We start from the raw sequence: 24,438 nt of genomic DNA, 5'->3' as shown, positions 1-24,438 counted from the left end.
ACAAGTAAACCAATATTAATATAAGTATTTTACTTTGAATCTTATCAAATTATCAAAATGTTTAGATTTAATTCTTTAAACTTTCATGCTTTAAAATAAGAAATAGTCTCATCTATTTTTATGAATCTGCAGGCTGGAAACTTCCTCTTTTTCCAGGAAACCTGCTTTTCCTGTTTCATGACTCTCTCTGTCTGACTATGATTTCTTATGATTAGATAGAAAAAAGTAAAATTAAAGCAAAGTTTGCATGAGACAAAAACAACACACACAACCAGATTTATTTTATTGACACTTAAGTCTACTGTTGGGCCTAGATATCACTTGAGTGATTCATTTTAAAGATAACTTTATTTATTATTACTGTTAAACTAACTTTATTGACACTTAAGTCTACGGTTGGGCCCTGATGTCACTTGAGTGATTCATTTTAAAGATAACTTTATTTATTATTACTGTTAAACTAAAATCTCCAGCATGGGGAAGTGGGATGAGCTCGGATTTTCTTGACAATATATATATATATATCTATATATATATATATATATATATATATATATATATATATATATATATATATATATATATATATATATATATATATATATATATATATATGATATTAAGTGTGCCATGTTATTTTTATTATTTGAAAGTGCCATCAATTGAAAAACATTTTTTTGCATATATAAAAAGAACAAACATTTAAGCTAACACAAAAATTAAATTAAAAATAAAATACAAATTATTTGTATATGTATATAATACACATAAATAACTTTTCATCTCTAGCCTAGGTAAAAGTATTGCTCTTTAAAAAAATTTAAATATTAATACTATATGAATTGAAAAATACTTAATTCACACTGAATAAGTTAACAAGTTGGATATTTTTAAATTTCCCCAAGAGTTACCTTTCATTGGTGTAACAAAAATAATAAATAGTTTTTCCATTTAGTTTGGAAAACTAAACAGCCTCTAGTTTGTATTATTTGTAGTTAGTTTAAGTATATTTATTATGATGCCAGCTTGGTGTTTTGGGGCCTCTTGATGGTTCAGCCGCTTAAACCGCTCTGAACAATATTATCGTTTCTCACGATAACTTCTGGGACAGTTTATCGTGCAGCAGCATTTGTTATCGTGACAGGCCCGCTGCTGAAGGCGCCCACCGCCTCCGAGCCTCACTGCGGCTGCTGGCGCGCTGACAATGACTTGAATGCTGATGATCGTGGAGATCAACAAAGGAGACAAGGAGAGAGGAGATGAAACGCTTCCTGAGCGCTGAGGAGAATGGAGAGCCGCTGACAGACTGCAGGGAGCTGTCACACAACCTCACCGCCTCCTCTTCCTCCTCCTCCTCCTCCTCAGCCCACAGACACGCGGCCCTGTCCTCGCTCCAGACCCGGGGACCAGGCGGCGGGTCGGAGCCGAGGAGATCCGCGCTGAAACGCAGCCGAGGCGGCCAGGAAGGACGAGCGGACCCGGAGGAGGCGGCGGCGGCGGATCATCCAGCGGCTCCGGGGTTCGTCGTTCAGCGGCGGCTGCAGCCTCAAGGACGCGGCGTCGGAGGAGCGGAAGGTGTGGAGATGATTTCAGCGGCCGGAAGGGATGCGGACGGGAACAATAACAGCAGCAGCATCTCTGAGCCTCCTGCGGGCAAAGTCAAGGAGGAGCGGAAGGGGAAGAACCTGATCCGGGGCTGGAAGAGGGACCGGGACGCCGCCGCTCCTCCCGCCCGGATCAGGAAGGAGAAGTCCGGCGACGATGGCGCGTCTCCTCCGCCTGCCGCCTTCCTGCCGGAGCATCACCTGGGACCCGGAACCGACTCCCGGATCCCCGCGGGAGACAGCAGCACCATCACCGGAGGCTCCGGGAAAACAGCGGCGGACTGTGGAGTAAAGAGCGGCGGAGGAGCTATTGTTGTCCGGCGGCTGCACGACGAGCCTCCGGCGGCCAAGAAACACCGAGGAGCCGAGAAGGTAGGCGTTTTATCACCCCGAGGCACAAAACAGGATTTATTTTAGCGATGCAATAAATAAATATAGTGAGGGATGCTGGTGTGAAGGCCACAAAGACACAAACGGAGCATCTTGATGTCCTTTTGTTGCTGCCCAGCTGCTGTCATTGTTCCCGGGCTGATCAGCACATATGTCTGATTTTCTCTTTCTTCTTCTTTTGGGGACATTTAGAAAAGGATGGATGCATGTTTTAACAAATCGTTTTCTCTGAATGCTTTGTTTGCTTTTTCCCATGTGGGAAAAATCCTCATGATGTCAAATTTATTCACATTTTATGTCATCAGCCCCCTTTTGTATCTTTCTTTTAAAACATTTTTTATAAAAAGGCTGACAGGTTGTGCTTCTGAAATTATTTTTGGGAGCTTTAAATAAGTCATCCAGAGGGAGAAGATGGAGGAAGATGAAGGGAAGGGTGGAGGGGTGAGGTGAGGAAAAGAGAGATGTATGATGGAGAGCGAGGAATTTGATTTGACAGCAGAGGACGCAGGCTGGAAGAGTCTGGCAGACAAAGAGGGAGGATGTCCAGGAGGAGTTTGTGTCTGCAGGAGAGACGCTGCTTTGTTTACGTGTTGATCTGAAGGCTTTTCTAAAAATCATTTCCTGCCATGGAGACTCTGAGCTCCACTCAGCTGTTTGGTGTCGGTTCAGTTCATGGCTGGACTGCAGCAGCTTTACGTCATCAAACACTGAAAACTCTGGGTTTAACCGAGCCAACCCGACCGGGATCCTGTTGGATCCTCACTGCTAATGAGCAGCTTCTCATTCTTATGGCTTTCAGCTCAGATTATAACAAATAATAAGATTTGCTGCTATAGCTATGCAGATGATACACTGCTCTTCATTACATTGTCACATATCAGCTAAAGTTGTTACCTGCTGCTGTTGTTGGATCAACCTTCCAGACCTCTCAGGTGTTCTGGTTCTGGTTCTGGTCCAAGCAGCATTCACTTTCTAAGCTCCACAAATCTGGGACAAATGTCTGTAACTCTAGACTAACACACACCTGGTTAGAGGTGATTGTGATACTATAGAGCATTGATCAATATATCAATCGATGATTGTAGCGATGGCACTTGACAAAATTACTGGTTTTCACATTTGTTGACTAACTGATGTTTTTATGTTTTCAGTCATGTTGCTGAAATGTGATGTACAAATAAACATGATTGATTGATTGATTGATTGATTGATTGATTGATTGATTGGTATCTCTGGACCAATCTAGAGTCGGCATGTAGCTTCAGTCATTGCAGCTGTAAACTGGAGATCAGGATGAACTTTGACTGAACCTTCAGAACAACATAAAGACAGTCACAAAGTCGGCCTTCTATCAGCTGAAGAACGTTTCCAGGATCAGAGGACGAATGTCTCAGCAGGATCTAGAGAAAGTCATCCATGTGTTTATCTTAGTCGTATCGATTCCTGCAGCAGCGTCTTCACAGGTCTGACTAACAAATCAATCCTCCAGCTGCAGCTGAGCCAGAACGCTGCTGCTGGCGTTCTGACTAAAACCAGGAAGATAGAACAAAACAGCCAGTTCTAAAGTCCCTGCACTGAGAGAAGAGACTTTGAAATACTGTTGTTAGTTTATAAATCACTATACATTAAAGATCTGCTGCTGTTGTATCAAAAACTGGAACATTAATTAATTCTGGTCTGGATTACAACGTTTTATTATTTGACTTTATTTTGCTACTGCAGGGTAATATATATTGTGTTTTTGAAGTGCCTTGTTGCTGGAATGTGCTATGCTAATAAACTTGATTTGTTTTTGTGGAAAAGATGTTAATGTGTTTAGGAACGGTCATTAAGGACAGGAAACATCTGAGGAAACGACTGAATTAGGTTCAGATATGGCCAACTTCTTAAAAACCGCAGGAAAGTGAAGAACAATCGTCTTCAGGGAAGGAATGTGGTTGAGAAAAATCTGAAATATTAAATAATTTCCACACAATGTGAAGTGAAGTCAGTGGGTTGTGCTGTGTGAGAACCACTGATCAGTGAGGCGAACCAGAGGAAAACACTAGTATTGGTCTCTGCTGATGTTCGTTTTAATCTTATTTATTAGAATTTATTTCTCTGCTTGTGTGACCCTGAAACAATTACTGTGAAAATAACTGAGCCTCTACTGGGTAGGAAATGACAAACTTTTGGTATTTTCAGTTTTTTAAAGGACATTTAAGTCTGAGCTAAAAGATATTTTTTGTCATAAAACCTCCAGGTGAACAACTGATCCTTCAGGTTTGAGTAAACATGGTGTAATAAAAGACACCATGCAGTCAGTAATTGAGAAAACCATGAACGAACATGACATTTTGATGAGTGCGGCTATCAAAATCAATCAACATCAAATATGTTTAATTTATTATGGTTCAAAAAGTCAAGTCAACATTGAGTTAAATGAGGTATTTATCATTTTGACTCTAAACATAAGGCCTGTTGTAGTTGCTCTGGATAATGAAACGTTTTCTCTGGTTAATAAATCGCAGCAACGTCTCCATCTTTGTTACGTTGATGTGGTGGATTGTTTGGGTCTCCTGTTAGCCGCAGCTGATTAATAGCAACTGTTAGCAACCATGTTAGCATCTGAAATGATATGATGACCTGCACTGATGCTGACCCTGTCCAAACCTGCAGCTCAGAGGGGGAACATGCTAGTTAGCAACCTTTACTTCCTGTTTATTGCCTCCATGTGTAGCGTTAGCATCTGATGTAGCCTGTAGCTTTGTGTAGCCTGGTGGAGTCGCTCCAAACTAGAAGATGGAAACTCAGCTACTGTGCTTGTTTTCTTGTTTGTTTTTGCGACATTTTAACTCAAACACTCATTTTAAAGTATCGCCTTAGTAACGGTTCTAAATTCAAAGTAACTTCTTCAAACTTACAATTTAAAAAGATAAAAATAAAAAAAAATAAAATAATCCAGCTGCTGCTGAGGCTCCGGCTTTCATCTGCGTGACAACAAGATGCTGGAGTTAGCTGGAGTTAGCTGGAGTTAGCTGGAGTTAGCTGGAGTTAGCTGTGAGCGGCTGCTTTGCCTCCCTGTCAGTCCGTCTGTCAGGCCGGTCCTGCAGGCTGCAGCGGGAAGGAGAGCCGGTCGCAGCGGACTTTAATAAAATCTGCTCAGCTGCTCCTCGACGCTGCTAAAATGATTTGGTTTTTCATTCTGTGAAACTCGGCTGAGACGATCCGAGTTTGGATCTGTTTGGTGGCGTTGCTGTGATTTGAAAGTGATTTCCAAGCTAATCTACAGGTAGCAAACATTTGACTGCTGAGTGTCTTCAACGCGATATAAACAGAACCAGTCAGCTGAGTGAGTCCTCTACATGAATTATTCACATTTCTTCATTTCCATTCAGAATCGCTCTTTTCTCTCCTGCTTTTCTTCTCCTTGCTAACCTGTTAGCATGTTAGCATCTCGTTAAGATTGAAGATGGAGGACTTCAAACCCAACAAAGTAGTTCTTACCAACTATCCTGCTGAGGAAACAAAAACCAAAACATTATTTTATTTAAAGTAAATAAAATTTAAAAACCAAACCTGCCTACATGCTGAACTCAAAGCTACAGTAAATACAGAAAGTCTAAACCACATGTGTCAAACTCCAGTCCTCAAGGGCCGCTGTCCTGCAACTTTTAGATGTGCCTCTGCTGCACCACACCTGAATAGAATAATTAGGTCATTAGCAAGGCTGTGGAGAACTGATCTACACAAGGAGGAGGTAATTAAGACATTTCCTTCCAGCATTTCGTACCTGTGGCACATCTAAAAACTGCAGGACAGCGGCCCTCGAGGACTGGAGTTTGACACCCCTGGTAAACGTTTGAAAAACCATTAAAAATACAAACTTTTTCACATAGATATTTTTTTACTTGTAAGTAGGCCTGTGACAATAAATTAAAATGAGCTGAATAATTTCCACTTGGTTTATTTATTGTTTTTCTCTTTCTACCAAAAATTGGTTGGTAAAAGTTTTCAGTTTGGTGTTTTGGTCTCAATAATCATTTTTTGGAAGAAACATCATAATTCATTTCATTTGTCTCTTGTTTTTCTTGTTTTATTTATTTTGGATGTTTTCCAGTTCAAATGTTCACTAGAATTTAAAGTTTATTGTTCTTGCATTATTATACCATTACCAATACACAATATTATCGTTTATCCCAATAACTTCTGGTTTGAATTTATGAGCCAGTAAAATGTGTCATCATGCTTATATAAGTCCTTGTACTTTTCACTCCTTAGCAACACAGCTTTGATTTTATCTAACATTTAACATCATGGATGGATTTTCACTCAGGGAAATGAGTGAAAATCCTTCAAATGAGAGGAAAGTAAACGTATCTGGTCTTTATTCTGTTTTTGTTCTGACAATATTTACATTTCTCAACAGTAGCTTCATACCTTCTGGATTGTTTTGTAAATGTTGACGTCTTAAACATTATAAACCGTCTAGAAAAACACCAGAAAACATTTGAATGATGCATTCTGCTTAGTAACACCCTGATTATCATTCATGTTTTAGAAAGCCTGATTATTATATGAAAACAAAAGCATGAGATGGAAGTTAAAGACCTTTAGGTGATAATAAACCTAAAACAGGAATAAAATGTGTAAATTCCTCCAGCTTCTAGAGTAAACCCGCCGTTATTTTCGCTTCTTGTTTGCCTGGTTGATGTTTTCATTTGTCAGACGTCGCCTGGGCTTCACCTGAGGCTCATAATCTGCAACTTTCATTTTCATCCTCAGACTGTTATCTAACAGGAAGCCAGATGTCTTTTCCAAACGCGCGTCTGATTTTCTGCAGCTGCGAAACGCCTGGATGTAGATTCCAGACCGTCGGAGATCTGACTCATCCCTCTCGCTCGGAGAGATTTCACAAGCTGGGAGAGTTGATTTAAAACGGGGACAAAGCCTGATGTCACCGCGTCAAAGCAGATAAATCTGACTCGACGCTTCTTTTGTTATATTTCAGCACCAGAAAAGATGAAAAGCAGAGATATCGTCCAAATTTCTGTAAAAATAACCACATCTGGTGGTGGAATATGAACCTCCTGTCAGCTCAGATGGAGGAGGAATCAGGAATAAATTGGCGCCACTAAGAAAAACAGGAGAAATGTCAGCATGTTGAATTTAGCAGGATGATAAAAGCTGATAGGAAAAGAGAGAAATGTGAAAATAAAACAACTGGAGGAGGAGTATCTTTAGTTCCTATTTATGGGATTTTCTAAAGTTTCATGTTATGTATTTAGTGCTTTCTTGCATCCAGATTATTTTATTGTTTATTTTTTAAATTATTTTTTAGTTCCTTTTCCTTCTTCCTTCATTCCTGTTGACTGAGTCTCAGTTTTCTTATTTCTCCTGAATGAACAGGCTGATGTTTTGTAAAGTAAGGTGCACATTTTGGAAAACGTGTTGCAGAGACGACCAGATTGCTAATCCCAAATTAGCTGCTTTACAGTTTTTGATTGTTTTATTTAAGATCTCTGCAAAATCCAACATTTCTTTTATCTACAGGAATTACAGCACATATAGTGGCACAAACATTTATTCTTGTTTTCCTCAAACGGTGGAGCGATTCACAATCTGGTAGCAAATCACAAACAGTTTCATCACTTTGGATTCTCACATTCTGTTGATTTTCTAACATTAGAGAGATTCAGCTGCTGAATCAAAACCCATGAATGTGAGCAGAGTTAGCATTTGGCTGGGTGGGTGGAAACAGGATGAGCCGTGCGAACGAAACAAAACAACGTTCTTCTAAACAACTTTCCTGGAACTTACAGTTCGCTTTCTTTACCAAATACTTTACAGAGCATGCAGAAGCTTAACTGGTACTTTCCCCAAAGTTACAGGTTCTTTTCCACCAGTTTACTGGTTGATTTCCAGAACTAATTCAAAATTTGTCTCTTAAATGTTCGTAGTAAATTCCAGAATAACAGCTCACTTTCCCTCAACTTACACATCATTTCTTATACGTTACTTTTCCTGAAATTACAGCGTAACTTTTTGGAAGGTGTAAATTTTGGAAGATATGTTGCAAGAAACACCAAGACTGCTAATAAAAATGTAGCTTCTTTACAGTTCTTCATGGTTTTATCTTAAAATCTCTGCACAACAAATTCAGATCCTTTTCTTGAGTTTTCTGGATAAATTCCTGATTTCTTTCCCTTTCATTTCCTCTCAAATTACAAATTGTTGTGCTTGAACTCACTGGGAAACTTTTTGCAACGTATGCTGTAAACTGTGGAAGATATTTTTTGAGTAAACTATAAGTTTTATTGTTTCTTAAAAAACAATAATAAACTCCAGCTTGTAATTAGCGAATGTTCCTGACATTTTACAATAATCTTTCTAGTGTAGATTTTGAAATAACTCTGTGTTTATTTCACCTTTTTTGAGTTTAGTTGTGATAGTAACTAACCTTTGAGCGAAGTTTTGTGTTTTAAAGCTTTCCAAAAAGTACTTTAAATTCGTCTAGAAGTGTTCAAACTCTTTCATTTCTGCACATAATCGAGATAATTATTCATTTTCAGTTGTTTGTTTGTGTGAGTATAAAAAAAACGATGTTTGTTGTATAAAAATAATCTGAGAGCAGCAGAAAGGGCCGGCTGCGCTGAAGGCTGTTTATTCCTGAGAGTTCCTGATCCTGGTTAATATTTATACTTCCTGATTCCTCGGCGTTAATTGTTCTTTCTGTCCGACTGCGAGGCGTTTTTCTGTGGCTGTGATTGACGGGAAGTTATTGGTTTCAAAAAATGGAAATCAGGCCGGCAGAGAGCAGCAGGAGGCTCCCTGGTGGATTTCAGAGAAAAGCCGAAGCTTCAGATGTTTTTCAAAATGAGCGAATGACCTTGAAAGAATGTATTTTCTCCTTTCCTTTGAATAACTCTTTTCACCTCTCCTGTGAATATAATTTAGCTCTTCAGGTTTAACACTAGCAGATTTAACAGGGGAAGCTCAGGAATTGAGGTTTTATTTTTAAAAACAATCACTTGTACTTTGCTGAAGACATCGATCTCTCCGCTGTTTTCTGATGTAGATTGTTTCTCTTCTAATGGGAGGAAACGCCTGAAAAACAGGAATTTAACAAGATCCGTCGAGCTGGACGAGACTTTGATGAACGGCCGAGCTTTTCCAGAGCTTACAATAAACTCAGGCTAACTGGCAATCCTCTAACAGGTCAAAAGGTTATGGCTGTTTCTATAGAGTGGAATATTTTTACCACTTACTACACAGAAAGAGATTCGGCTCATTTTTTAAAGTAAAAATTTTAATTTTACAGAAACATTTAACTGCCAGAGCTTGGAAATAAGAAAACTTTATCTTTATAAGAAGATGAAAAGCTTGTTCTAATGAGATTTATATCTAATTAAAACTAAAAATTGTAAGTAAGAAATGTTGTAACAGTAAAACAGAAACTCTTCCTGTCAGATTTGACTTTATCTAACCGTAACGTTTCCATACCATGACCTCCAAACAGCTTCTGACTGGTGATCTCCTTCAGAAACCCTCAGACGATAATACAAAATACATAAAGAAATGTTGACTTTAAAAAAAATCTTACTTTTATTCACTATTCTATAATTATTACGTTCCTTTAGCAGAAACAGCACTTCATACTTTTTGATTTTTTTTGGCAAGTAGTTCTGTGGTGGAATATTTTTATGAGCGAATATATTTTGACTTTATTAATCTGATGTTTGTCATAATATATTACTAGATAAAATGTTGCACCACAATCTCATCTTTGATAAATGTTTATTTTTAGTTTTTTGCGGTAAAATCCTCCAGGACTAATGAACAGTTCCTTTGGGCTTTGTCTTGTCAGAAACTTTTGAAAACTTGATCGATTTGACAGGATTTAATTAAGAAAACAAATAGCGACTAGTGCAGCTATGCTAGCTTGACTTTGACGACCTTAACTTGTAGATGTGCTGCAGAATTCGATGCATTTTGGTTCAGTTACAAAAACAAAAAAGTGACACAACTCTGACAGATCATCAGCAGAGCAGATGCTTAAATTAGCTAATAAGCCACGACCTCTGCTAATAGCAGCAGTATCTAATCAACCGCTGCAGTGCTAGCTTAGCAAGTAGCCGTGGTAGCTAATCCACCACAGCAATCACTTATCAATAATCACAAACTAAACATTAAGCCTAAAAACATAAAACTGTAACAGACTGAATGTTTGTTTTTTAGTGTTGAATCTTGAAACATGAAGTAGCGCTGTCGACGGTTGTTATGGCAACAAGTCTGTGTGTAGCATAACTGACACAGAGAGTGAAAATAGTGCACTATTTCTGGATTATTATTCCCTTTGCTGTGGTGAACTAGACTGAAAGAATAAAAGCTTCATCTCCAGGTTTCATTTATTTAACGGTTCTACTGAGAATCGTGTTTTTCCCTCCATCGTTGTGCCAATTCAGGAAGTTTCTGGATGTAAACAGCAAGGGGCCTCTACAAAACAAAACCCCACAATATATGGAAAATTTCTTTTCCATATTGACTTTAATGAGCTGTTATCTATTACACATTGATTATGGCTGTTTAATAATTGTGGGACATTTCAACATCCATGTTGACAAACTCAAAGACAGAAACACAAAAAAGCTGTGATGTTCTTGATCTAAATTTTGGTCTAATTTAGACAAATTTAGACTGTGTGGTGAACAAGCAACACACACACATACACACACACACACACACACCCACGCACACACACACACACACACACGACATGATTATCAGTAAGGGTGTGAATGTTTCCCATATCTCTGCTGCAGATTTTGCCCTTTTTGATGGTTTCTCTGTTATCCTTGAACTTTAGCAAAACAGCTACAAAACGTTTGTTCACAGCAGAAACTTTTCATATCTCGTTATAACGAAAAGGTTTCTTGTTGCCGAGCAACGCTGGCCACACTCGAATATCTGGGATTATTCCAACTCCTGTCTCGCCACTAGGGGGCGTACAGCTTTCCTATTGCAACGTTGTAACCAATAGGAAAATTCGACTGTAATACCACTGTTCAACCCAAAGAGGGCAGCACTGAGCCAGCATTCAGTTTCTAAGCACCACAAATCTGGAACAAACTTCCAGAAAACTTCAAAACAGCCGAAACACTGAGATCCTTTACCTACAACGTTTAAAGTTGCTTTTGAAACATCATGAATTTATCATTGACCAACGTGTTTCATGTGAAATGGTGATTTTGATGTTGGTCAACGAAAAAACGTAATTACTGCATGATATTTTTATAACTTAAAATAAGATATGAAAGCTTATTTTTGGTCAATATTTCCTTAATATTGATGAATTAGTACTTGATTCATTGACAGATTATTTCACTTATAACAAGACATTTGTCTCATAAGTGAAAAGATATACCAATGGAACTAGTATTTTCATCAATATTAATGAAATATTTGCTTAAAATAAGCTTTGATATTTTGCTGAACGTTTCTTATGACTTAGTTTTGTCTCATTTTAAGTGTAAAATACTTTTACAATAAACTAGACCAGAAATACTTGGTAAGACTTTTTTTGTTTTTGCAGTGAGTTTATCAGAAAATAGAAGTTGATTTTTGGATTAGTTACACTATAAAAAGGCCACATTTACCTGGAAATATCAGAAAAAATTAGCAAATTGCCTGTAAGTATTATCTTTGAGTGTGAAAAATATTTAAAAAACAAACCGATAATTGCTTTGAGCATAAATGCTAAAATGTTCCAGCTTGTCTGTAATTCTCCAGTCAGATATAAAATGCTCCGCAGGTTTTCTCCATTATCGCATCAGATTAAATCGTTTCAGACAAACTCCACCGCAGCCAGATTGACTAATCAGCTTGACTCTTTCATGATTTTCCGTTTGACCTCGTTCCTCAGCAGCGTTCATGAAAGACGGGATGGAAAACAAGCAGAGGAGCAAATGGCGACGTGGCTTCAGAGTGTTTTCAGAGCAGCAGCTGAGAGTCCATTAGCTGTTAGCGTGAAAAGGCTCCGTACGCCCACACACTCATTCACCAGACCCTCCGCTGCTACGCATCCACTCCCACCTGAAAACACACAATCTCCTCACACATCCAGTTCCTCTAAATGTGACCAACCGCCATGTTGGTTAACCAACCTGCAGAGTTTAAAATAAAGCCTCAGTTACGACCTGAAGCTGCTGCATCAGCTGCTTCCAGAGCTTCTTCATCCGTTCTTAGCATCTTTTCAGCAATTTCTGGCTTCCAGAGAAGGAATCCTTCACACGAAATGGAGATTATTTCCAAATAATATATTTTTAATAATCTACAGTACTAATCTGAATTTATATGGACTATAAACCTTTTATTTGGAAGAATAGAATAGAATTACTTTATTCATCCCAGCAGGGAAATTATTTCGCAGTTACAGCAGCATAGAGACAAGACACACAACAACCACCACTGGGTAGCAATTGTAGACAAAATAAAATAAGAATAAAATATGACATGCTGTTAATATAAAAAGCAGCTTAGAGCAGACCTAGCAAAGATTCATAAATGCAGAAACAGTATGTATATGTAAATATATGTACAGCAAGTGTGCCACAGTGCAGTTGTGCAAAATTGGACTGATTAGTGCAGAACAATGATTTAGCTTTTATTGTACAGTGAGATGGCATGTGGCAGGAAGGATTTCCTTTGTAAAGTTACACAGTAAAAAATTAACAGGAATAATGTGGTTTATTTAGCCTATCATAGAGGAAAATATGTCATATTTTCACTATGTCATTTCTCCATTTATAAATGTCGAGTTCAAAACTAAATATTTAATTTGAAAGTTAAATTTTTAGCTTGTAAACTAAATGCTCCATGTGTTATAGCTTATAGTTACTAACTATTAGTAATATTGAGTGTTAATTAACATATATACAGTAAAGATATCATGCTAGATTTTTGGGGAACCTTGGTGGTGCACTGGAGGCCCTTAGCAGCCGCTTAACTCGCATATGCCTTGGGCCGGCTCGGCTTTTATGGGATAATTGCTCCCAGTCGTTCGCCGATGTGTGAAGAACATTTATTGTTGCTATTCTGGAAGCAGCGGCTCCTCAGCCTGTCCGGTTGAGATTTCCTCCCAGTAAACCTGATTAAAGCACCGACAGCTTGTGACGCCTGTCGGCTCGGATGTTTGGTCTTCATGGAAACGCGGCGCTTTACCGCACACACCGCCGCTTTACCGCACATACAGCCGCTTTACCGCACATACAACCGCTTTACCGCACACACCGCCGCTTTACCGCACATACAGCCGCTTTACCGCACATACAGCCGCTTTACCGCACACACCGCCGCTTTACCGCACATACAGCCGCTTTACCGCACACACCGCCGCTTTACCGCACATACAGCCGCTTTACCGCACACACAGCCGCTTTACCGCACACACAGCCGCTTTAATTGTTTCTAAGGGCTGATTGTGGAGCGGCAGCCTGCAGACATCATGATCAGGGCGACGAGGAACGTCCGATGTTTTTTCCTTCGGTTTGGTGTAAATGCCATTAGAGCCTGTCATTCAATTTCAATTCAAAGGTGTGTGTGTGTGTATGTGTGTGTGTGTGTATATGCGCGCGCGCGTCTGCGTGATGCTGGGAAACTAAAAACATGAGATCAGAGATGAAGGAGGCTGCCGGAAAAACCCTGGAGGAGAAAAAAGTCATCTATTCATTCAAAACACGCACACGCACACACACACTTCCTCTTTCTGAAGCCCGACAAGACAGACAGGGATGATTTCTGTCTGGTAAAAAGAACAGGAGTGTGGCTGCTCACTCAGGGGTTTAATGGGAGGGGAGGAGGAAGAGGAAGAGGATGGGCACAAAGAGGGGAAAGAGGGACGAAGAGGAAATGATACATGAAGGGCAAGAAAAAGAAAACGGTAATGATGAAGTAAAGAGAAACAGACCGGAACGTATAATGACAAGACAAAAACAGACATTTAGGAAGCATTCACACCGTTAATCTGGTTTAATCTCCAGTCCGTTTGTTCAGAAAGTTCGGTTCGTTTTGGAGGTGAGAATGATTAACTGAACCCAAACGGCGAACTCTGGTCTGCCTACAAACTTATGCTTCGTTTCTGTTGAAGTGAAATCTGGTGAACGGCAGCAGACCGAAGACCACTTCTGTTTTCACACATGACAGCCCAGAAGATTCAATTCAATTAGGGACAAAACTGCAACATCTGTTCCACCTCCAGCTGCTGTGCTTCTTTCTCTGCTCTGAGTCAAACCAACCAAACCCTTTGAGCAACCTGTTCCCCTCCTCGCCTGTGGGGGCGCTGCACCAAGAACACCTGAAAAATGACACATAAACCTCTGAGAGACACTGAGCACAACTTCCTTCTTCACCAGATGTAAACAAACGAGTGGCGTGAGATTGTAGCGGTTGGAGGATTTCTCTTTAGCGCTCGGTGAAAGACCACAAGCCATTTCTCTCGCTAGCGCTAGGCTAGTGCGTTTGTTTTAGTTGCATATTCTGGGTAAATGCATTCTGGGCATTTACCCAGAATGCCCCATGCTGTAGTCCACTTCCTGCGTTTGGAGCGATCTCCAGTCCACTTGGCATTCACATTTGCTCTCAAACTGCAACAGAGTTCACTTCAACCGAACCGAGATCGAGGTTTGTAGACGGACCGGAGTTTGTTTTTTGGTCTGATTCGCTCCTCCACAAACCAACCCAACTTTCTAGACCAACAGACTGGAGTTGATTTGAGGTGGACTAAACAAAGCTGGAGTGAATGCGCCTAACGTCCAGGGCATTCTGGGAAAATGCAACCAAATCAAACGTGCTAGCCTAGCACTAGCAGTAGAAATGACTCGTGTTTTTTTTTTTTATCTAAACAAAAGAGAAATCCTCCAACCATTAAAATCTGACGCCTCTCCAATTTTGTTTGCATTTCGTGAAGAAGGAAGTTTCGTTTCCTTCAGTGGTTCCTGGTGCAGCGCCCCCACAGACGAGGAGGGGAAACGGCTTCTCAGCTAGTTTGGATGGTTTGAAACAGTGCAGTGGGAATCAAACCGCAGCAGCTGGAAAAGGAACAAATGCTTCAAATTCTGCCCCGAGTTCAACCAGGTTGTTGTTGCGCAACACCCCCCCCCCTCCTTTCTGTCTCTACTCTCTCACTCTCGTACTTCCTCTTCTGAGAGGGGAGATGTGCTACCAGCTCTCCATCTAACGGGTTAATTGAGTTTCCTAAATCTGCCGGGATTTACCCTGTCCAGAACTGAAGTAAACTCTGTTTAAGCTGGTTTCGAGAAACGATTCACCTGATTTTTAACGGCCTACATCCAGGTGTCTCACCCTTCTTCCCTCTGTGAATTAGCCAGACTGAGCAGCCTACAGCCAACTAGTTTCACAGAGCACACCTGTTAACGGTCGCTCGTTCTCTATTTTACAACTTGCATTTGTTATTGAACCAGGTAGGTTTTAGTGACTCGGGCGAGTCCCAAGGATGTTGTTTTAAATTTGGGCTACCAGCAACCTAAAAACATTTTAAACTTTTTCCTCTCCAGAATCAAACATCACAGCTATTTTACAACCATCAAAGAACTTTAAGGTGACTCATTAACTGAATGTCCACAACATCTTTTAGATTTTCTTTATGCTAAATATTTTATTAGTAAGGCATTTTTGCAAGGGTCAGTACAGCTTAATTCAGTAGCAGAAATAATCAAATAAGTAAAATCAGTCATCTAGTCTATCTTTCCCTACTGCTGACACTGAAAACTAAAAAAGGAACCTTTGAGAGAGACGGACGGAGCCTGGCGCCTCGAACCCCAGACCTGGCACGACGACGAAGAAGGTGCTGCAGCAGGAGGAAGACGCCGATCGATGAAGGCCAGGATCTCCGCAGGTCTGATGATGAAGAAGGTGTTGCAGCAGGAGGAAGATGTTGATCGATGAAGGCCAGGATCTCTGTAGGTCTGATGAGCTTCTTCTCCGCATGGATGGTGAGGTCACACAGGACTTGGTGCTGGCAGGAAGGAAGGCACCAGTTCTTCTTCTTTGTCTTTGCCTTTGTCTTCATCTTTGTCTTTGGGGTCTGAACCCAGCCGATGAGAGAAGTGCGATTTGAAGCCACAGGTTGTAGGGCTGACGGGTTGGTCCCCATGGCCGGACAGTCTTCGGCTCCGTGGCCCCGGCTCTTCTTCAGCTGCAGAGTTCTTTGTCCATCTCTTGGCTCGAAGCTGCCCGGAGGATCCAACGAACGGTTCCTCTTTTGCACTCACCTTTTATAGGGTTTCTTTGGCTAGCACTGTTGCTGGGCTTGTTTCATTGGCTGACTGCTGATCTCATATCCATCACTGTCTTACAGACATTATGTCCTGATGTCTGTGCTAATGTCTCAGAGTTGCTCAACCTCCTGTCCATTGCCTGCACAACCTTTCACCTACTCTCTAAATAAGGCGTTGATCATCTCTGCTCTCCTGTTAGTTCCTTGCCTTTCACCTTTCACCTACTCTCTACCTCCAACATATCAGTGATGTTTAATTGCAGTTACACCTTTTACACCATTTCAAGTTCAATGTCAAAATCACATTTATATCACATTTATTTTCTTTAGCTTCTCTGATCTAGCATTCATTTATAATTTTATAACCATAACTTATATCACATTTATTTTCTTCAGCTTCTCTGATTTATCATTCATTTATGATTTTATAACCATAACTTATTAATTATACTTATTATAATCTTAATGTGAGTTATTACAGATGTTTTTCTGAAAAGAAACCAAGAATAATCCATGATTCTAATTATTTAATACTAAAGTTACAGTTACTTGTTTTTCTTGTAAGTGTTCCCACAAATGTTCGTGTAAATATTATTACAAGTAAACCAATATTAATATAAGTATTTTACTTTGAATCTTATCAAATTACCAAAATGTTTAGATTTCATTCTTTAAACTTTCATGATTTAAAATAAAGAATAGTCTCAGCTATTTTTTATAAATCTGCAGGCTGGAACTTACTTCCTCTTTTTCCAGGAAACCTGCTTTTCTTGTTTAATGACTCTTTCTGACTGACTATGATTTCTTATGATTAGATAGAAAAAAGTAGAATTAAAGCAAAGTTTGCATGAGACAAAAACAACACACACAACCAGATTTATTTTATTGACACTTAAGTCTACTGTTGGGCCTAGATATCACTTGAGTGATTCATTTTAAAGATAACTTTATTTATTATTACTGTTAAACTAACTTTATTGACACTTAAGTCTACTGTTGGGCCTTGATGTCACTTGAGTGATTCATTTTAAAGATAACTTTATTTATTATTACTGTTAAACTAAAATCTCCAGCATGGGGAAGTGGGATGAGCTCGGATTTTCTTGACACCCCCTCCACGAGGTCAGACCTTTCACATGCTGGGAGTCCATCACCCTCCTGCAGTTCGCCGTCCTCATCCCCTGGAAAGAGAAGATGTTCGTCTGGGATGTGAAGATGCAGATTCTTCATCCTCAGTTGTCACAGAGGGCTCAGTGTAGTCATCAAAACTCCACTTCTCTTGACACCCCCTCCTTGGAGTTTTGATTTCCCCCATGAGGTGATGAATGTCGAAGAAAACTTGGATCGCTTTGATTCTTCTACAGGAACCTTCGCTGGATGAACTGTCAGTTCTTCAGGATGTGGGATGATTCTTTAGGGAAGATGGGCTGAGACAGAAGGCCTCAAACAAAAAAAAAAATTCTGGCTGTTCAGCAGAGCAAAGCAAAAAGCATAAGCATCATGATGCTTTATACGTAATCATGATCCTTTTCCATTTTAATCCATCAGGTTGTGACAGGAGTTCTTCTTTAGCATAGTCCAATTTCTTCACGGCCCTCCCAGTCCAAAGCCTTGAAGTTGTTCTTTGAACGGCAACCTTCCTGTAATAGTGGCCAGTCTACTGTAGGATGGCATGGTGCTTGATTCTCTGGCCATCTTCTCGTAATGTTCTGGTTCGCTGTAGCTAAGAACTGGCTTAAGCACTGCTTCCTCGTGGACCCCTTTCTTCATCAGTAGTACTGTGTTGAAGTTCAGTACTTGCTTTACAAAATCTTGGGCGTTGAATCTCAGCTTGATCACCGTAGTTGCAGGCCGATCTTGAGCTTTAATCCAAACTCTCTGCCCTGCTTTCAGTGACACTTCGAGCTGCAACTTCCCTTTTTCTTCTCTGAGCAAAAAGGAGAAGTGTCTTCGCCTCCCTGCTTTCTGTGACGTGAACGGAGTTCCTCTGCAGGGGAAGACCTGCTCTTCTAGCAGTTGTCACTGTGTTCATCAGCACCAAGAGGTACTTCTCACCTCTCTTTCCTGTTGTCCCCATTGGCTCTGCTACATCCATGCAGACTGAACCCCATGGGACTGTGCTCTTGATGAACAAACCTTCCATCCGCTGTCCTGGGTGCCCTGGGTAGCTGTGCAGAAAGTTGATGCAGTTCTGTTGAGTTCTCCTCATTTTCCAAACGATCTGGGCGGCCGGCTTCCTCCGGTTTCTTCCCCAGATTTTCCTCCTCGAAGTGATCATCCATCACTCCGTCTCTCTGTCGGTTCGAGTTGTCTATCCCCCAAAGCCTCTCTTTAGCCTTCAAGCAGGGATGGGTCTAGACTATGTTGGCTACTAGCTTCACTGTCTGGATCCGGTCATTTATCCTCAGTAGAAGCTTTCCCTCACCTGTATGCCATACAGTTACTGCAAGGGTTGTGACTGACGGCCTTATCAGTCACCATTAACTCTATTCCCTAAGAGTTAACAAACCAAGTGAGCTATTCAGATCCTCACATCTGTTTTTACTGACTTGGCATAGGGCCCTCCTACTCTGTTAGTCTGGGCCCCACGTTGGGCGCCACTTGTTGTTGCGCAACACCCCCCCCCTCCTTTCTGTCTCTACTGTCTCACTCTCTGCTTCCTCTTCTGAGAGGGGAGATGTGCTACCAGCTCTCCATCTAACGGGTTAATTGAGTTTCCTAAATCTGCCGGGATTTACCCTGTCCAGAACTGAAGTAAACTCTGTTTAAGCTGGTTTCGAGAAACGATTCGCCTGATTTTTAACGGCCTACATCCAGGTGTCCCACCCTGCTTCCCCCTGTGAATTAGCCAGACTGAGCAGCCTACAGCCAACTAGTTTCACAGAGCACACCTGTTAACGGTCGCTCGTTCTCTATTTTACAACTTGCATTTGTTATTGAACCAGGTAGGTTTTAGTGACTCGGGCGAGTCCCAAGGATGTTGTTTTAAATATGGGCTACCAGCAACCTATAAAACATTTTCCACTTCTTCCTCTCCAGAATCAAACATCACAGCTATTTTACAACCATCAAAGAACTTTAAGGTGACTCATTAACTGAATGTCCACAACATCTTTTAGATTTTCTTTATGCTAAATATTTTATTAGTAAGGCATTTTTGCAAGGGTCAGTATAGCTTAATTCAGTAGCAGAAATAATCAAATAAGTAAAATCAATCATCTAGTCTATCTTTCCCTACTGCTGACACTGAAAACTAAAAAAGGAACCTTTGAGAGAGACGGACGGAGCCTGGCGCCTCGAACCCCAGACCTGGCACGACGACGAAGAAGGTGCTGCAGCAGGAGGAAGACGCCGATCGATGAAGGCCAGGATCTCCGCAGGTCTGATGATGAAGAAGGTGTTGCAGCAGGAGGAAGATGTTGATCGATGAAGGCCAGGATCTCTGTAGGTCTGATGAGCTTCTTCTCCGCATGGATGGTGAGGTCACACAGGACTTGGTGCTGGCAGGAAGGAAGGCACCAGTTCTTCTTCTTTGTCTTTGCCTTTGTCTTCATCTTTGTCTTTGGGGTCTGAACCCAGCCGATGAGAGAAGTGCGATTTGAAGCCACAGGTTGTAGGGCTGACGGGTTGGTCCCCATGGCCGGACAGTCTTCGGCTCCGTGGCCCCGGCTCTTCTTCAGCTGCAGAGTTCTTTGTCCATCTCTTGGCTCGAAGCTGCCCGGAGGATCCAACGAACGGTTCCTCTTTTGCACTCACCTTTTATAGGGTTTCTTTGGCTAGCACTGTTGCTGGGCTTGTTTCATTGGCTGACTGCTGATCTCATATCCATCACTGTCTTACAGACATTATGTCCTGATGTCTGTGCTAATGTCTCAGAGTTGCTCAACCTCCTGTCCATTGCCTGCACAACCTTTCACCTACTCTCTAAATAAGGCGTTGATCATCTCTGCTCTCCTGTTAGTTCCTTGCCTTTCACCTTTCACCTACTCTCTACCTCCAACATATCAGTGATGTTTAATTGCAGTTACACCTTTTACACCATTTCAAGTTCAATGTCAAAATCACATTTATATCACATTTATTTTCTTTAGCTTCTCTGATTTAGCATTCATTTATAATTTTATAACCATAACTTATATCACATTTATTTTCTTCAGCTTCTCTGATTTATCATTCATTTATGATTTTATAACCATAACTTATTAATTATACTTATTATAATCTTAATGTGAGTTATTACAGATGTTTTTCTGAAAAGAAACCAAGAATAATCCATGATTCTAATTATTTAATACTAAAGTTACAGTTACTTGTTTTTCTTGTAAGTGTTCCCACAAATGTTCGTGTAAATATTATTACAAGTAAACCAATATTAATATAAGTATTTTACTTTGAACCTTATCAAATTACCAAAATGTTTAGATTTCATTCTTTAAAACTTTCATGATTTAAAATAAGAAATAGTCTCAGCTATTTTTTATAAATCTGCAGGCTGGAACTTACTTCCTCTTTTTCCAGGAAACCTGCTTTTCTTGTTTAATGACTCTTTCTGACTGACTATGATTTCTTATGATTAGATAGAAAAAAGTAGAATTAAAGCAAAGTTTGCATGAGACAAAAACAACACACACAACCAGATTTATTTTATTGACACTTAAGTCTACTGTTGGGCCTAGATGTCACTTGAGTGATTCATTTTAAAGATAACTTTATTTATTATTACTGTTAAACTAACTTTATTGACACTTAAGTCTACTGTTGGGCCTTGATGTCACTTGAGTGATTCATTTTAAAGATAACTTTATTTATTATTACTGTTAAACTAAAATCTCCAGCATGGGGAAGTGGGATGAGCTCGGATTTTCTTGACAAGGTCCACCGGACACCTGATAGTCTGGTGTGGACTTGGATTTGGGACCAAAACTGCAACATTTACTGCACTTAAATCTGTCTTAGAATAAACGATTATTGTGACAAGAAGTGGAGGGGTGTGAATACCTTCTGGAGGGACAGTAGAAGGAAATGAGGGGACAGATTTGGCTAAAGGGACTCAAACATGACGAGAGTCTGAATTTAGTTGAAAATTAGAAATAAATGATGAAAGTAAATGATGGGAAAAGATAAGAAGACAAGTTTAATGGAAGCAAAGTAAAACAACAAAGAATCAGAATAATGGAAAAGAAGGTTTGAAAAATGATGAAAAGGAAGAACAAAAACAACGGAGTACAACAAATCCAGTCAACATAGAAAATGACTGCAGAACAAAGGAAAGAAAACATTAGTGCAGCTGGATTAAGATGATGAATGTAGTGAGGGGAAAAATGAACGATTTATGAATAATTACATCATTGGACTGAATAAATCTCTGCCTGCATTTCTGAGCACAAATACAATCGTCTGTCATCTTTAGTGCATAAAAATGTGATTGAAGACGAAATAAAAAGGCAGAAAAACAGAGTGGAAACAGTGTGTCTTTGTTTAATTATAGATTTTAGAGGCAGAATTAATGGAAAACTCAGCTGGCTCCCCTGACGCCCGCCGCTCAGCCTCCCTCTCCTGATTAATTTGGGTAGAACCGGCTCCGCTCGCCCGTTAGGACGGCTCTTTGTTATTCAACCTCGACACGGAGCGCCAGAGGAGCCGCTTCGCTCCAACTGCAGCAGATTTTTCCCACCTCCGCCTTCAACTGGAGAATCACACTTTAAACGGTGAAGATGAGTTTATGAAAGGATGATGAATTCACCTTTTTATAAAATTGATGCCCTTTAAACTGTACTTATAGATCAAGCCGTGAAGGAAATAAATCACAGAAACTACGACCACTTCCTGTTGTTTTCAGATTAGAGCAGCTAAAGGAGTCATTTCTCCCGCTAACGCCTTTGTTTTGGTTGTATTTACCCAGAATGCCCTGCGCTGTAGTCCACTTCCTGTATTTGGAGCGGACTCTGGTCCGTTTGGCGTTCACATGTGCATTCAAACAGCTTCTCTTGGAGAGCTTTGAAGAACACTTCAACAGAACCGAACCGAGACTGAGGCTGGTAGGAGGACCAGAGTTAGCTTTGTTGGTACGATTAGCATTCCTCCTCAAACAAACTGGACTGAACAGGTGGGAATCATCCCTTAAAATACAGACAGAAAACTCATGTAAGGGCACAAGAAAAAGAAAATGCTGAGTCTGTGGTTGCCATGGTGATTCTCACCATTACTGGAAGCGAGGGAGTCGTGACCAAATTCTGGAGTCGCATTTGAATGCCGATTAAATCGCAGCGATGCTACAAATCAGAGCTTTGAATGACCTTTTCAGCATGTTAGTAAGTTTAGCAGAAGCCTGGTGGAATAACCCTGAGGCACACACAGGCACTTTTGATAAACATATGAATGTGATATTGTTATTATTACAGGAAGGCCATAAAAATAAATTCTTTAATAATGAAATTATGATGGCAGTTTGAGACAGGCGGTTTGTTAAAATGTTTGTTTTTGGATTGTTTTGCAGGTTCTCTGTTAAACGTGGAACATTACCGCCACCCTGTGGTCGGTGTGGGAACATGTCACTAGCAGGCTACACTTTGACTTCCCTGGTTTAAAATAAATGTTGTCCATTTGTTTGCTTTCATCAAACAAATGAAAGCAAATTCAGCTTTAGGGGAGCTTTGGAGGAGAATAGCACTTATAACATTATAGATTAACACATTTTACTGTCTGAATGGATTCGGTGAGGAAGAGGAGGGTCGATATTGATTTCAGGCAAAATGAAGAAGACGGCTGTGTGCTTGTGCACAGCTTCAGGGTCCATGCATCTTTTATATTTGTTTGGGTCTTTGTGTACCTGGCGCTCCTGCGTGGTTTAGTTGGGAGTTGGGTTTCTCTTTGTCTTTTTGTTGTGCAGAAATGCCAACGAGTTTACAACACAAGATGTTAGAAAGTCATGAAAGGGGAAAAAATAAATCAATGTCTGCAAAGCTGAAAGCATCAGCAGGGATATAAACCTTCACACACTTTCAGCACAATCCTGGAGAAGAACACAAACAACCTGATGGTGTCAACATGAGTAGAATTTAATGGATTCATCAGAAGAAGATTATCCACTTATCATTTGCTAAAATCCAGAATTATGACAGCAATATTTTTTTCTTTGAAGTCAGAAGTTTAGATCACGCTGCCGCCTCCTTCGCTGCTGTCATAAAAACAAACAAAGATATCAGCCGAGGTTGATAGGAAGAGAACTGTTGCTATAATTTCCAGGTCAGCCTACAAACCTCAGTATGGTTCGGCTGACTCTGGTTCAGTTCAAATTCACATGTGAATGCCAAGTGGACTCTTCTGAGGTTTTCATGTTGTGTCCTTCAGTGGTTCTTGGTGCAGCGCCCCCACAGGCGAGGATTGGAACAGGTTTTTCAAAGGATTTGGATTGTTAGACACAGTGTGGCGTGAAAGTGAACTGCACCAGCTGAAAATGTGAAACATGTTGCAATTTTGGTCCCCAATCCAACCAAGTCCACCAGACTATCAGGTGTGAAAACATCCTAGTCTGGTAGACTTGGTTTCCAAACTAGTTGAGCAACCTGTTCTCCTCCTCCCCTGTGGGGGCGCTGCACCAAGAACCACTACAGGAAACGACACTGAGCGCAACTTCCTTCTTCACCAAATCTAAACAAAACTGGATTTTAATGGTTGTAGGATTTCTCTTTTGTCTTTGACTAAAAGACCATCAGCCATTTCTCTTGCTAGCGCTAGGCTAGCATGTTAGTTTTGGTTGTATTTACCCAGAATGCCTTTCGGAGCGGTCTGCTGTCCGCGCCACAGTTCACTTCAACCAAACCGAGACTGAGGTTTGTAGACGGACCACAGTTCAATTTCACATTCACACTTCCCCAAGTGAACTGGACTTTGTAGGCAAACGGACTGGAGTTCAGTTCTGCCTGTTACCAGTAGAGGGAGCTCTACTTTAAGGAGAAGCTTAATGTTTGGCTTGTGATCATTGAACCTTTGAGGAATTTCATATGTTAGTTATTATTTTTATGGCAGACATAGTTTTGTAAACATGTAAAAAGCATTAGTGTTTTGTTATGAACCTCTTACAAAGGTTTTTGTTGACTATATATATATATATATATATATATATATATATATATATATATATATATATATATATATATATATAAATGTATG

At 40.3% G+C, this 24,438-nt stretch overlaps 1 protein-coding gene across 4 annotated transcripts in view; it reads left to right on the top strand.

Moving 5' to 3' along the window:
• The first annotated feature begins 936 nt into the window (after positions 1 to 936).
• znf608 (zinc finger protein 608) overlaps positions 937 to 24,438 on the top strand; it is a 50,465-nt gene continuing 26,963 nt past the window's right edge. For 2 of the 4 annotated variants that reach the window (XM_023343908.1, XM_023343907.1), the window contains exon 1: positions 938 to 1,976. In XM_023343908.1, coding sequence (XP_023199676.1) covers positions 1,260 to 1,976 — 717 coding nt within the window. In that variant the 5' untranslated portion in view covers positions 938 to 1,259. Of the gene's footprint in view, positions 1,977 to 24,438 lie in introns of all 4 variants that reach the window. The other 2 variants (XM_023343909.1, XM_023343906.1) reach the window with 2 other exon arrangements.

This window comes from Xiphophorus maculatus, chromosome 12 (assembly GCF_002775205.1).
Source record: "Xiphophorus maculatus strain JP 163 A chromosome 12, X_maculatus-5.0-male, whole genome shotgun sequence".
Taxonomy (NCBI): Eukaryota; Metazoa; Chordata; class Actinopteri; order Cyprinodontiformes; family Poeciliidae; genus Xiphophorus; species Xiphophorus maculatus.
The sequence above is the reverse complement of the archived record's forward strand: the minus strand, read 5'-3'. Positions and strand labels throughout refer to the sequence as shown.